This window comes from Colletes gigas, unplaced genomic scaffold (genome assembly GCF_013123115.1).
Source record: "Colletes gigas isolate AHSC1104 unplaced genomic scaffold, ASM1312311v1 Colletes_gigas_Sc00008, whole genome shotgun sequence".
NCBI lineage: Eukaryota > Metazoa > Arthropoda > Insecta > Hymenoptera > Colletidae > Colletes > Colletes gigas.
This window is the reverse complement of record NW_025106637.1, coordinates 3,042,358-3,056,812: the sequence shown is the minus strand read 5'-3', so window position 1 is coordinate 3,056,812 and position 14,455 is coordinate 3,042,358. Positions and strand designations below refer to the sequence as shown.

Sequence of the window (14,455 nt, the reverse complement as noted above, 5' to 3'; positions counted from 1 at the left end):
ATATTGCCGGGACAAGCGGTTTCGTCGGTATATTTATTCCCGGGTCAAGGGGACTCCATTTCTTAAATCTCGAAGGTCAAGAAGTCAATGAGATCCGGTTGCTCAGGTATGTAACCGCGTAAGTGCCCGAGTCTCACGGGCGTTTCGTTCGATTTTATTCCCTGTAATTTTCCATGGAATCCTCGCGTCTCCTGCTACGTCGACAGTTTATCGTCGTATCACCGTCGTCCGTCACGCGAACGTGAATTTTTTATTCTCCTCACCGACGTGGAATTAACGCGATTGCGCAAGGAAAATCGTATTTCTCCCGACGAAATAATTTATTATCTCATAAGCGCATGTTAGAGCAATCTAATTCGTACGTTGCACGCTCGCTCTTAGCCTCAATTAAATTTCTACGCGGTTAAATATACGTATAACAGTCGCTTGTTAGAGTCGAATATGCATTTTTCGTATTTTCATCTTTCTGCCACAATTTTAATTGCCTCAAGTTCTATCTTGTTCCAATGGCAAATTTTTCTGACCATGGGAGCACCATTTTACATCCTTCTCGTCCAAAAATTTAACTATTATACTTAAAATGTGAAAATAGTCCCATAGAGATCATTGCTAATAATTTATAACAGTTTACGTAAATAGGAAATTATCTCTTCGTTATTGATCGCAGAGAGTCAATTTAATTGACTCTGATTCTATATAGCTATAGTTTGTAATCTGCTCAATAATATTTGTCACACTTATCGTTCCTTAACTGAATTCAGCTATTATTCCGTGCGTTCTTATTTAACTATCCAATTAATTTAATCAAACTATATTCGAATAAATCGTTTTTTTGCTCTATTTATGACTTATTATGTCGAAACGGACATCTCGAAAGCTAATATTATCGCTGCTTCTACATATATCATGTATCACACATTGAACCGATACGACTAACAAAATAAATCACCCATAGTACCACGACAGAAACATGCGTGTACTCGGACAGAGTTGACGTTCGAACCTACATTTATATAACATTTTTTAAACTCTTGAATACTTAAACACGTTATCCTTAACACACAAAGATTGTGTCGATATTCCCATTGGCACTCTCTGCTTAAGTAGGCATTAAAAACATGGTAGCATTGGAGTTAACACGGTAGCTGACTTTACCAAGCGACTCGATACCATTTTTAACCGAGCTGTACTAAAAGATAACGAAAATGTTATCGAATAAACAAAATACGAATGTCCCTGTTTTTGCTGTTCGAATATTATTCGAATAAAATAATCTCGTGACAAGCGTTTCTTCGACGGTTCCCGTTAGGCTTACTTCTTCCTTTCACGCCTTCGCTTTTAGCAACGGAAAAAATATTCGGTTCTCATCTCGACCATTTCCCGTATCTAAAATCTTTATCACGACGGGATTTCGCGCGCAATGAGGCGCGCCCCGTTATGCTTTGCATTTTCGATTATCACACTCGCATCTCCACGTTCACCGCTTTATACGTTCACCACGTGCTTCACCCGACCATAAGAGTACTCGAGAAATTCTATAAAGCATGACTTTATTATTTCATCCAACAGCGGCGGTTACTCCTCCGAATCGCTATTTTCAAAATGATATTCTATTGTAAAACGTGTATTCTTCGAACTCTCATAGAGGTCCGATCATTAAGATTTAAACGTAGACATTTAGGATACGATTCGCTAAAAAATATTCGATCATTTGCTTCTCCGAGCAGCAGTCGCAATGAAAAGTCACCTTTATGGCACTCCCGCGGGAGATCTCACGATCTTTCCACGGTGTCAGATAACACGCTTACCTCGGAATCTGCTGTCCACATCTCGGATTCTAATTTTCTTCGCGTCGCGAAGTACGCGTCTTTGTGAAATGTTCCAACGCCACTAGCGTTAAGCCCCATTCCCACGTACTCCAAACCGCTCAGAGTAACATAGATAATCTTTTAATATTTTTTTAATAGAGTAAAGAGGACCAAAAGGACCTCTTTTTTAATTAGAATTGATCCATCCATTCCATAAATCCATTCCATCCGACTTTAACTGTACATTTATATAACTCGGTTTTCGTGTTACCTATCACTTGCAGCAACAAACAACATTGTTTGGGTTGCATTCTTCGTCGTATAAGATAAAAAAAAGGTCTAGAATCGATGGACGGAGGCGTGGTCGGAAAAAAATACAAACCGGCGGACCGATCGCTCGCACCCGTTTTTCGATAATAACTCGAAAACGAGCACGTCAACGCGTATTTTCGCTTATACGATATTTGTACAGTTTAACGTTCTCTACCTAACACCGAACTCTGTTTGTGGACTCTTATTTACTTTTCCAAATCTACGGGCGCACTGCCGCTCTCGTTGAGAGTCCGCGCTATTTATTGTAGCCTACCTATATTACAATCGAGGCAAACGCAAAATTCGTAAAAAGGGATTGGAACGACCATATTGTTAACGGAGCTAATAGAAATCGCCCGCCGCCTCGACTCCCATTCTCTCCTCCTCCCGCGGCGTAATTTCGTCGGGATCTCGTCGGGGAACTCGTTCCGAAGCGTAGCATAATAAAGGACTCCCTCTGTTCTGTGTCCGTAGCGCCGGACATCGGGTGGATTCTTGTCCCGACCGGTAACGAGACTCCCAAGTAACCAGAGTCACGACCAGCGCGGTGCCAACAGAGAACAGAACGAGCGCTAGCGAGAGACGGAGAGAACGTCGGCGTGTATACGCGCGAGCACGCAAGTCAAGAAGGCAAGAGTCTCGACGAACGCCGCCGCCGCCGCCGCGCACGTATACGTACACGTGCATAGAAAACCGTGGCCGGAATCATGGTGTACAGGTTGGCGGTGCACGGTGCTCGAGCCCGTGAACCATGGGCAATGCACGAGGACGGTGGTCGTCGGTGAAACGATGGTGGTAGTGCGACGGCCCGTCTATTGGTGGTGGTAGCCGTGATGGCTAGTGGCTGGCGCCGCCGGACGTTCAACAATGGTCGTGTCTCCCTTCTCTCCCCTCCACCCGCGCCTAGAACCCTTCACGCAAACCCCCTCCTGCCCCTCCGGACCGCAGCGTTGCCCTTCTCTTCCACGCCCGGCTTGTCCCGCCGACGCCTCTGGTTCCATGGTCGTCAAACACCCCCGACTACGGTCGGCTTCGACCCGAACGATTTCGCTGGAACAAGTTACCAGACGCGGGGTGAGGTTGGGTCGACAGAGAAAAGTGGGAGGGGGGGGGGGGACGCGAGATAGACCGTCTGGAATTCCTAGCGGCGTTCTGTCGCGCCTTCCTGCAAATGATTCCACGCCGCGCTTGTAATTCGCGCCACGGACACCGTGTTCCTTCTAATGTCGCGAAAGGAGGAAACGCCGCCTTTCGACGAATCGGCTCGACGCGCCCGACTGCCGCGCATCGCTCCGAACGGCCCGAAAACGAACGAGGGGCGAAGTTTTCGGAGTTACGAAGCGATGGGACTGAAGATTCAACGATCGCGGTTCTTGCAGCGGTCGAGGTAATCGATTCGATTAATAGTAGCCGCGTACAACTATTTATGTATTTGTAGCGCCTCCGACCTTACTTAGCGACCATCCTGTTCATTGTCAACACCGTGCAATGAATGAGACTCGCATGCGATTATCGAGGTTCGAGTAACAAGTCAAATGACTAAGGGTCACCATTTCGTCGACCATAAGTATCAAATGATTGCTTTAATTGAGAAAAATTTGTTGAGAGAATGGTCTAAAATTGTTGGATATCGGCGAACAAGCTTTTGGAGTAACATGGGTAGAATTGGATGTGGTTGGTTATTTAGCAGAACCGTAGAAAGGGACCATGGCAAGGTACGTTCACGACAGGCCAAAGAAAGGGAAATGCAAGTGAGAAATTAAAGGCTAGAAACTACCCGAGGAAAAGCGGGCAAGGTTTCAGGGTGGTCGAGCGGTAGTTCTTAATTGATGGTCTTCTTGACTCATCGATTAGCGTAAGGACACCGTCGAAATTGAAAACGAGGTTCCACGAGGAACATAGTCTTTTCGATCTTAAGCACATGGCCTCCAAGTGTTGCCCTTCATACTACGGAAGTGAGATATAACATGTGTACATAGAACTTTTTTTAAAATAGTACTGAATTTTTAGAGATGGTAAAATTACAAAAATTCGCTACTTAGTTGCCATTGCAAGAACAATTAAATTGCACTAATTCGTGATCGAACGTTGATCGTCCAAATACCATGGAAACAATGCAATCTGTAATTCCACTTTCATCGATCGGTAAACATCGTGCCGGCGGTTCAATAAAAAGGTGCATGTGTATAAATATTTACCAAAGTTACGCGTATTAAATAGGTCAGATAACAATCCGTTTCGCGAGCGATTCGAGTCCAACGCTATTCTATTCAGGCAACGATTGCGCCGTACGAGTAGTGGAGGCGTCGCGGGGGTAGAAGGACGCAGGGTGGGGGAAGGTTATAAAAAGGTGCAGGTGAGGGGCGGAGGCCAGTTGACTTCGATCCGCCGAGCGAGACGCATACGCTACGGGGACCGTGTTGCATCCTCCTCCGGCACACTCGCGCCCGAAAACCCACTTTGCACTTCTCTGCGCAAATCAACGATTAAATTCGACGATGTTTCCCGCGTGTGAAACGAGGTCGCGTTAATCTAACCACCGTAAACTGTGTGTGTGTGTGACACGTTTATGCCTGAGCATTCTACGTAACAGAACAACAAAAAACACTGTGGACAGAGCAGCGGCCGAAATAGAAAACGGTGGACGTCCGATCGGACGAAGCTCTCTGTCCGTCTCTCGTGCGCTCGCTTTAGTGGGTTTGGTTCGATCGATAAATACACGGGGTGCGTGTACGTGCACCGCCGTCCAGCAGTCAGATAACCGGGCGAGGTGTGCGTGATCGAATTAAAAAGTCGACCCACATTTCTTCGCTGTTCTTTTTCTTCTCATCCGGCGGTTGACCGTCGATTCGGTTCGTCCGCGAAAGAATTTGTACGCGCACGACATGAAGGCGATGGTGGTGAGCCCCGTGGGCGGCAGAGTGCCGCCGAGCCGCGGTGTCCTGCACAGTAGTCTGGGCATAAACGGTACTCGTCGCGATCTCGAGGCAGAGGAAGTGGCCGCTTACCTGACCAAACTGAGGTCCTTGGTCCCCGACATGCCGAGGAAACGGAAACTGTCCAAGCTCGAGGTGATCCAGAGGGTGATCGAGTACATCTGCGATCTCCAAACCACCCTCGAGGAGACGAACGTCCACCACGAGTCCAGCATCGCGAAGACGACGCCGCGACAGCCCCTCCAGCCGCTGTTGAACGCGACGACGACCGTGTCGACGACATCGCCGACGACCACGACGACCGGACTGGTCACGGAACGGTGACCTGCGTCGGCGGACGAGCTCCAGTAAGGTCCAGGTCGCTCGAGCTTATCCTCGTGGGCTGACGAGCTGACCTACGGTTTCAACGTCGCTCGGGACCGTTCGAGTCTTCTTCAGGGGAGTCGATCGAGGGAACCTATTCTTCTCAGCGTTCCAGAGACGGGTTGCATTCGGCATCTCTTCAGGATCCAAGACCCCGGGACGGTAGACAAGCTTCTTGTCGGATGCATTGTGAGACAAGGGAACGGAAAGGGAATAGATTCTCAGGTGTTCAGACCCAGTGAGTAGCCGGGGATGTGTCCGACACCGAGGCACCTGAAAAGAAAACGGAATGAAGAAAAGGGGAAAGACGAAGAAGAATTGTAAAGCAGGCCTTTCGCGGCCAAACGAGCTTCTTTCTTCGAAGAAAGATGTAAATACTTGTACATAAACTCGCCGCATTCCTCGCACAACCTCTCTCATCGTAATCGACTCACTTCTACGCCCGTCGTTCCTTTTGATCCCCCCACCCCCTATCGATCACCCTTAATCCTTGTAATCCTCTGCGATATCCGCGTCTCTGGCCTCCTCCTACCCCTCCCCCCTTCCGTTACATTTCTTCTTTCGCGTTGATTTCTCCTCGGTACCGCTGTGTTCTGTGCTGGAGTACATAATGCGAGAAGTTGGCTCGATCTCTCTTCCTCGCGTTCTGTTCGTTCACTTCGAAGTATCGGTCGCTCACGACCGGTTGGGGGTGAATCGGTGCAATTCGCGGGAACATTTTCACCAGTTTTCTCTGCTGCTCGACGCATAACCTGGAATCAAATTAGTGGCGTTAGAGTAGCTAGCGCACACCCCGCCCAACCGGTCTTGAATGGATCTTCTCTTCTTTTCTTTCCTAGTTTTCGCGTGAAAGAGAAATGTTTATCGTGTCGCGTTGACCAGAGCCTGTATTATTTGAACTCCTGTTGTAGATAATAAAACGAATTATTTGTATTATGATTATTCATTACATTAATCGCAATGTCGATACTATATTATTATTATTATTATTATTATTATTATTAATATTATTATTATTATCACATGATTATTATCATTGTTATTGCTTTTCATATTATAATTTAGAGATCTCTCTCCGTAACTATTGTATATTCGCGAAGACTGAAAGGCTGTAAAGTGTAAGTATATTGTCGCGCGGGCGTGCCACACTCACGCACGCGAAATAAATGCAAACTGTGTCCATACAATTACCAATGCGTTCATAATTCTTTGTTCGAAAATCGAAACCAAATCCAGACTCCCTAAAAATTCGTTACTGAACACTATACAAACGAATGATATCACGAAATTCCTTTACACTGGCTGGCAAATTTTGACTTTCGTAAAAGGCATACTGCGACTGCATTCTCATTTTTTAAATGCGACTTATCTGCAATGAAAATAATGCGAAACAAATTCTTAAACGTTTTCATGAATCGATCATTTATCGATTAATACACACAAAAGTAGGGATTAACATTAACGGTATACCAGGAAGAGAACATTGTCATTTACCATCTGGGCCCAAGTATCATTTTTATCTTTTTTTATGTTTTTAAATAGATTTGCGGATAATTTGAGGAGACAGTAATAAAAAGAGGGTGGAAACAGAATTATTAAAAATTTTAACTTGCTCGAAAAAGAAAAGTAAAATTGGGTCCAACGGACCCCGATGGTATACAAAGAATTAAAGATTCCTGACTTATCTGATTGCATCCGACATGCATTTCCCACTTGCTGACAGCTGTCGCGAATCTGCTAAATCATATGTATCGTAAATTGTTCGAATGTCATCTCCAATAAAAAGGACCCATGTTTCGATAAAAAGATCTTCGTGTTCGATTTTACTTCGTTTGAACAAAACTGACGATCAAATTATTATAGTAGACATCGTATCCTAAAAAAAACATAACCTTATTTGTCAACGTTTTCTTGCTCATTAAGAAATTTTTCTGTTATCTATATACGGCTATCTAATTAATCACTGGAAAATCAGAAGGAGAATGATTCTTCGCCCAAAAAATAAATTAAAAATGTTCGTTGCACCTTTCTGCGCGAATAGAACGTACTTGCAAGGAAGTGCAACTTACTACATTTTTACTTTCACTTTCCGTCAAATCGTCAAGCTAGGTTTCCAACGCTCGTTTCTTCAAAATTACTTTCCACTTCGTGTGACTACTTTTTACTTGCGGAAAATAGATTATCTAACACGTTGACTGCCTTGGTGGTCACCAGTGACCGGCACTTCGAACTTACGTATCGCAAAATCGTTCATTTTCCACACTACAATCTTAACAAATGTCCAGAGCATCTTTAGACACGTAAAACTAGCGTGACGATATGACAAATAAGCTCGAAAACATTTTTTACAATTTGTTTAACAAAAACTTGATTACCTGTCCAATATGAGTTTTAGAGGTTAAAAACCATCGTACAATGATATGATCGTTTCACGAATAACTCTTCTCGTCTCATGTTCGCGAATTCTGTCCATGAAACCGGGATATTCGCAAACTAGACGAAGCAGAATGGTGGATGCAAAGAGAGAGGGAGGGAGAAGACGGTTCCGAAAGGGACTGCTGCTCTATGATCAAGCTCGCCCGTAACGATCCCCATCGGCAGTTTCTTGTTAGGTCGTTTCCCCGCTTCCTATATCGCTGAGAGCGATAAATCCGCGAGCGTCCCAAGCGAATACACCCCCTACGAGACACGATCTCAGGGTGGGGTTAAATGGGCACACGTGTACGTAATAATCCACGCACACGTGCGAGGGAGGAGCCGCGCGGTGGTTCGTCTCCGTCGTAGGAGGGCCTAGGTACGGGCGAACGACGCATCGTCGCAGCGTGTCGGAGTTCGCAAAGTTCGTATTGATCCGTGTTCCCTGTCCCGGGTCGCGTGCGCGTTCCTGGGAACCTTGGGTTCACGGGATACCCACGGGAACTGATTCCATCCGACTGACTGTGTCCCCGCGGCTTTCCGTCCTTTCGACCACTCGAGCTCGCTTCGTATTCATAGCGAAGAGCGACGAAGAGAGAGAGAGAGGGAGAAAGAGAGAAAGCGAGGGAACGGGACAGAGGGTGGCGAACTACTCGACGCGAACGCTGAACGACCGCTGGTTGGTCGGTGGATGTACACTAATAACGAAAGTGGAGGCTGACTCACGGCGTGACAGCAGCACACCCTCCTACGCAAAAGCTAAAAGGGCTGATCGATCGGGGATAAGAACTGCTTTCGTACTCCGCAACCATCGCCTTATACCGCGTAACGATGGTTAACACGATGGGGGCATTTTACTCGACTGTCCCGACTACGTCGAGGCTTGTCTCCCCAACGTGGGTAAGATTATGCCGCGATATACGAGGTTTCTATAATCCATCGTTGGATGGATTTTGATCTCAACTATTACGAAGGTACAACTATGTACCATTTTCAGGAATTTCGATGATCAGGAAATCGTAAAAAAGTGTAACCTTAAAAAATTTGTTTATTTACTGTCATAATATAAACCCCTTCCGAACAAATTTTCCTTTAACAGTTTTTCCTATCGTAAAAACTGAGATGTTTAAGATGGTCGAATTGTATGTGGCACGCCCTCTATAATTACTATTCAAGATGTCTCGTAACGAGTGATGAAATCGAAAAGATTTTTATACGTTAATGCATGAAATTTGGCAATAGAAATTGCCAAAGTGAAGAAATCCATTAGTTATTAGTTAGGCACATACTTAACCCCACATATCTTAAAAAGCAATTTTCTCAAAAATGAAATTACGTTACCCATTTTCACCCTGTATAAATAACAATATTGTAAAGTAGTGATAAGGAATTTTAAATACACGTTCATACACAAGCGTAAAAGTATTTATTTCAATCTTCTCGATTATGGTATATGATATAAATGTATACTGCAGCTACACGCTTGTTTCCCCCTTCTTTCACTTTACTCACGATATAAGAGTAACAAATACTAGTGCTCTCGAATCTGACTACATATTCGGGAAGAAAAATCACGTGCCTACTGGACACAAAAAAAATATAAATGCCAAAAATCTAATGCTGTGTTTTAATAATACCATCGGTAAAGGTAACCACAGACACCGTGAAACGGTATCTTTATGCATTCCAAAGAATTGCCAACGGAAATAAACAACGAAATAACATGTATCAGGTATCTGTTAAAGCAACCATTGCGTGTAAACTCAAATCCTATGATGTCGTGTTTCACAAAAGAGAACCATTCTTCCCTCTTTTAAATTGACTCGAAGCTATTCATGTATACGCTCGTACAATGGCACGACGCCATCTCATCGATTTCCTGTTGTATCAGACGATACGTTAGAGTTGAAAACTCGATGCATAAAACAAATTTATAACTACTACTAGACCTGAGTAGTTAGATATTCCTTGATAGAGTCTTTATCCCTAGCGAGCCATGCAACGTTCAATCTGATAGATTCGACGCTCTGCTGAACGGTCCTTTCGGTTCCTGGCGTTGGATGATCTTTGAAGAATTCTTCGACGTCTTTGGCCTGTTCTTCGGTGACAAAGTTCTCGGTAATGATCTTAACCAATCTCGATATCAGGAAACCACCACCGTAACGATCGCGAAGCGTTTGCCAATTTCTCTTGAAGAAGTCCCACGCCATGATGCGACCTTTGTACGTCATTGATACCGACATGATTGCGTATACCGCGTCCTGGGCTCTCACTTCGTCGCTCATGGCAAACTCGAGAACCTCCGCCAACAGAGTTTCATCTTTAATCGCACCGAAGGCCCTCAGTATTCTATCCTTTTCTTCGTGCAAATCAGCCTCGCGATAAAGCTTCAACATCGTTTGATAAGTATCGGAGTTTCCGTTGGAAAGCACAGCCCGATAAACAGGGCTACGTAAATCGGCAGCCAGAAGCGCAGCATGAGACACGTGCAAGTCGAATCGTTTCTTCGCTTCTTCTATGGTGTTTGTGTCGTTTAAGGCTGCCATACGACCTAATATCAGAGACCTTAGAAGCGTATCGCAATGGCTTTCGTCGGGCTTTGGATCCCATCCTAATTTATTAGTGATGTCTCCCATTAAGTTACGTCCAAACACTCTGAAGGAGTTTTGGAAATCTAAATGAGAAAGGAGAAATCCGATTTTCCTTATGGTATTATCTATACTAGACCATACAGTGAAATTGTCTTCTTTTTGGAACGCTTGCATGAGCTGAAGTACTTCTACGGTGGACGCACGTCCAGCTTGTACCATGGCGAACAAATCGTCCAACAGACCCAGTCTGTCCAAAGGAGGTAACGCGCGATCTTTAACCGCGGGTAATAACAGAGACAGTGCCTCTGGACTGTAATAAGTCCTATAAAAACCGATAGTTCCAGGATTGATCTTCACCCAACTAGACTCAGGAACATCTTTGACGCGAAAATCTTTTGTTTTCTCATCCAACAAGTCTGTAAGCACACATTCCTCTGGATTCTTTGACGTACTAATGCTAATCGGTATCATCCATAAGCTATTTCCGGTATCCGCGGAACCATCGGCCAAAAATCTTTCTTGGGACAGAGACAAAACTCGGTCATCGCCATCCTGACTGTGTCGGACTTTGACAACCGGGAAACCTTGTTGCTCGGTCCAAGTGGACATCACGGATCGTACATTCTTATTGCTGGCTATTTCCAAAGCGTTCCAAAGATCTCTCGTTGTTGCATTACCGTAACTGTGCCTCTTTAGATACAGATTCATACCTTTGCGGAAATCATCGTCGCCAATGTAAGCATGTAACATTCGAATGACGCATGCACCTTTATTATAAGAAATCTCATCGAAAATTTCGTCTATTTCTGACGGATGACCAACCGGTACTTCGATCGGATGACTGTTCTTTAAAGCATCTAATTCTAACGCTCCGATGTACGTGTCCGTTACAAATTGCGTCCAAATGTCGTATTCGGGGAACAGGTGAGCAATGCATAAAAATTCTACGAACGACGCGTAACCTTCGTTTAACCACAAGTGCGTCCACCATTCCATGGTTACAAGATTTCCAAACCATTGATGCGCCAATTCGTGCGCTACGACCAAAGCGATCCATTGCTTTCGAAGGGCAGAAGTGTTTTGTGGATCCACCAAAAGGCAAGTCTCACGATACGTAACTAAACCCCAATTTTCCATGGCTCCCGATGAGAAATCGGCAATCGCAATGAGATCAATTTTCGGAAGTGGATAAGCGATCCCAAAATACGTTTTATAATATGGTAACACCTTTACAGCCGTTTCTAATGCGAATTGTCCCTGTTCTTTCTTTGACTTTGGCGTGTAAACCCGTACTAGTACACCGTCGCTAGATTTGTCTTCTATGTAATCGAATTCACCAATCACCACGGCTACGAGATACGTCGACATAATCGGTGTCGTCTCAAACGTTAAAGTCTCAGTTGTTTCGTTTGTTACCGTGCTTTTAATAGGCTGCAATAAATAATAATTTTTTCTAAAATTCCATAACTAGTCTACTTTATCAAATTTCTATTTAAAAAACAGAACAAATAAAATGAACAGTAAGTGCTAGGCGCTGCTTACCATATTGGAAAGTGCTGTAAGACCCAATGGCACGTTTAGGGTAATATCAAACGTGGCTTTGTGTGCTGGTTCATCCCAACATGGGAAGCAACGTCTAGCATCTGTCGGCTCAAACTGAGTTACGGCTGCGTACTCAACACTTCCATCAGGCCTGAAAACACATACACAAAGATGTTATTTCAAAAATGTTCATCGATGCTCACCATATTTGATAAGCCAATAAGTGGTGAGCCTCGAGGAAGTTCAATGTGTATCGTAAAAGTAGCTTTAAATAATGGTTCATCCCAACAAGGAAATAATCTATGTGCTGATGTAGGACATAAAAATGTTACAGCACCCCATTTATCTTGCCTACAAAATATTAAAACCTATAGTTGAATATATTATATTATACAGTGATATCATGAAATACTATCTTTTCATAATATGAACAGCTGTACTTCTTTCATTTATATGCAACTCTTAAACAGATATGATATTGTATAAATTATTATACCCAACATATTTGCTTCTATAGAAGCCCTTCATTTTATCATTAATTTCTCCAACAAATTCCAATTTCAGACATCCACTTTTGCCAGTCGGTAACTTTTCAGCAAATACCAAAGTAGCTGTTTCTTCCGGTGTAGAGATTTCAACATTTTTCGTTGGAATGACCTTATTATCATCCTTGCAGTTAAAAGCTACGCTTTTAATATCGATATCCAGTGAATTTAAAACAATAGTATCCGTGGGTTCTTTCACCTGAAAATATTAAAAAAACATTGTCAACAGTATGAAAATTAAGAAGGCATAATATTCAAGAAAGTATTGCACTATGGAAAGAAAAATTATATAAATGTTTCTCATACAGTTCTTATCGCGTTTCAATTTTTATCAGTTATGTACGGTGAGATATATAAATGTCTTAATGAGTGATCTAGACTGATTGAGCTTACGTCAATATGCACATACTCCGTGCCATCGAAGACGAAAGTTTTTAGATTCGGTGACAAAACAATATCATAATGATAAGGCAGAACGTCCGTGGGCAGCCGGCGAAATGGTTGTTTTTCTGCGCTCGACATCGCTCGATGTTGGATCGCGATCCGGAAAAATCTTAAACACCGAAATACCTTGATAGTCGTTTTCAGCCTTCCCTTTTTGCCGACTCACAACGCGAAAGTGTACACTGATACACTAATACATGCGTAGAACGCCTGGAACGCCTGGAAGCAGTGTTACCAAATCGCGTACCGACGGCACCAGAAATTTCCCGCTCCACTTTCGACACTATGGACCGATTCGCGTGTACGTGAGCTCGTAGAATTTCGGCGAGTCGAGAAAGACGGGCTGACACTCGCCCTCTTTCTCAACTCTTCGAAGCTGTACGAAGCGCGACCGTGCTTACTTCAAATAACTTCGGAAAATCGAGAAAGAGAGCGGGTCAACCTATCTTTCTCCGCTCTACGAAATTCTACGAGCTCACGTACACGCCAATCGGGCATAGTGTGCGAAAGTGAAAAGGAAAATTCCTGGTGCCTCCGGCGCGCGATCTGGTAACACTGCTTGGAAGCATTCCAGACGCATGCGCAACGTGTATGTTCGTTATGAAGAATTGCGAATGAATACGGAACTATTTTTGCTTAAAAAACATTGAATCATGTGTTCCAATGTCACTATACACTCGCAAAGCCACAACTTTTGACGTTGAAAAATATTCGTTGTTACATATTAACGTCACTCTTTTTTTTTTAGTCACATCTATATCTTATTTTATACAATTCGACATTTTTATAACGCACGCAATCAATTTGTTGCTTAATCGTTTACTATTCAAATAAAACATTACTTTAAAATCTACGAAAGAAGCATGCACATGTGTGTACACGTGTAACAGACTGAAGTGAAGTTAGCGGAAGTATATGTTGCACAACTTGGTTTTAATGGAAACAGCTTGCAATAAATTGCTAATCTACTTTGATCTATAACCATATAATACATAGAAAGATTACTACGTTATGAATATATTTGATGACACATCTAAGAGCAAACTGAATAAAGTTTTAATTAACTATACTTCGTTCAGAGAGATGATAAATTCGGGGAAACAAAACTACACGATTATGACATAATACCATTGGTTCGTTGTTTCAAACCAAAAGTGTATCGAAGGTCCGGCGATAGTGGGTTGATAAATGTATTTTTATTTGTTGTCTTTAGGTATTTTCTCTTACTAATTTTGTCATTATCGATCTATAGTTAATATATATAAATTGTAACTTAATAGAGTTTATTGGAATCTTTATGTATTTGGGGCACAGCTCTCTGACGTTTCGATCCCGTTGGGTGTTACGTGTTTGCTTACCCGAGTTCCAGTCTCACTAAACGAAATCTAATTGATTCTGATATTAGAACAATTTATAATTTCACATAAGAAACGCAAACGAACAGTTTACAATCACTCTTTACAACGTTATTAAAACAAGAACAATTCAATTTGAAAAAA

General features: G+C 43.2%; 2 protein-coding genes across 6 annotated transcripts; one reads left to right on the top strand and one right to left on the bottom strand.

The window, feature by feature from the left end:
- Positions 1-4,512: 4,512 nt before the first annotated feature.
- LOC122396705 (DNA-binding protein inhibitor ID-2) lies at positions 4,513-7,121 on the top strand. Its single transcript, XM_043395324.1, has one exon. The coding sequence runs from the start codon at positions 5,006-5,008 to the stop codon at positions 5,378-5,380; it is 375 nt and encodes a 124-aa protein (XP_043251259.1). The 5' UTR covers positions 4,513-5,005; the 3' UTR covers positions 5,381-7,121.
- Positions 7,122-8,910: 1,789 nt separating this feature from the next.
- LOC122396715 (puromycin-sensitive aminopeptidase) lies at positions 8,911-13,999 on the bottom strand. 5 transcript variants are annotated; one of them, XM_043395340.1, is made up of 5 exons: positions 13,752-13,999; positions 12,906-13,065; positions 12,464-12,711; positions 12,171-12,318; positions 8,911-11,856 (listed from the first exon to the last, which is right to left on the bottom strand). In XM_043395340.1, the coding sequence occupies exons 1-5, from the start codon at positions 13,793-13,795 to the stop codon at positions 9,778-9,780; spliced, it is 2,679 nt and encodes an 892-aa protein (XP_043251275.1). In that variant the 5' UTR covers positions 13,796-13,999; the 3' UTR covers positions 8,911-9,777. The 5 variants fall into 5 exon arrangements, with proteins under 5 accessions (XP_043251275.1, XP_043251277.1, XP_043251274.1 ...); XM_043395342.1 differs by lacking the exon at positions 12,171-12,318 and adding an exon at positions 11,968-12,118 and having other exon boundaries at positions 13,799-13,989; XM_043395339.1 differs by lacking the exon at positions 12,171-12,318 and adding an exon at positions 11,968-12,118 and having other exon boundaries at positions 13,752-13,770.
- Positions 14,000-14,455: the final 456 nt, after the last annotated feature.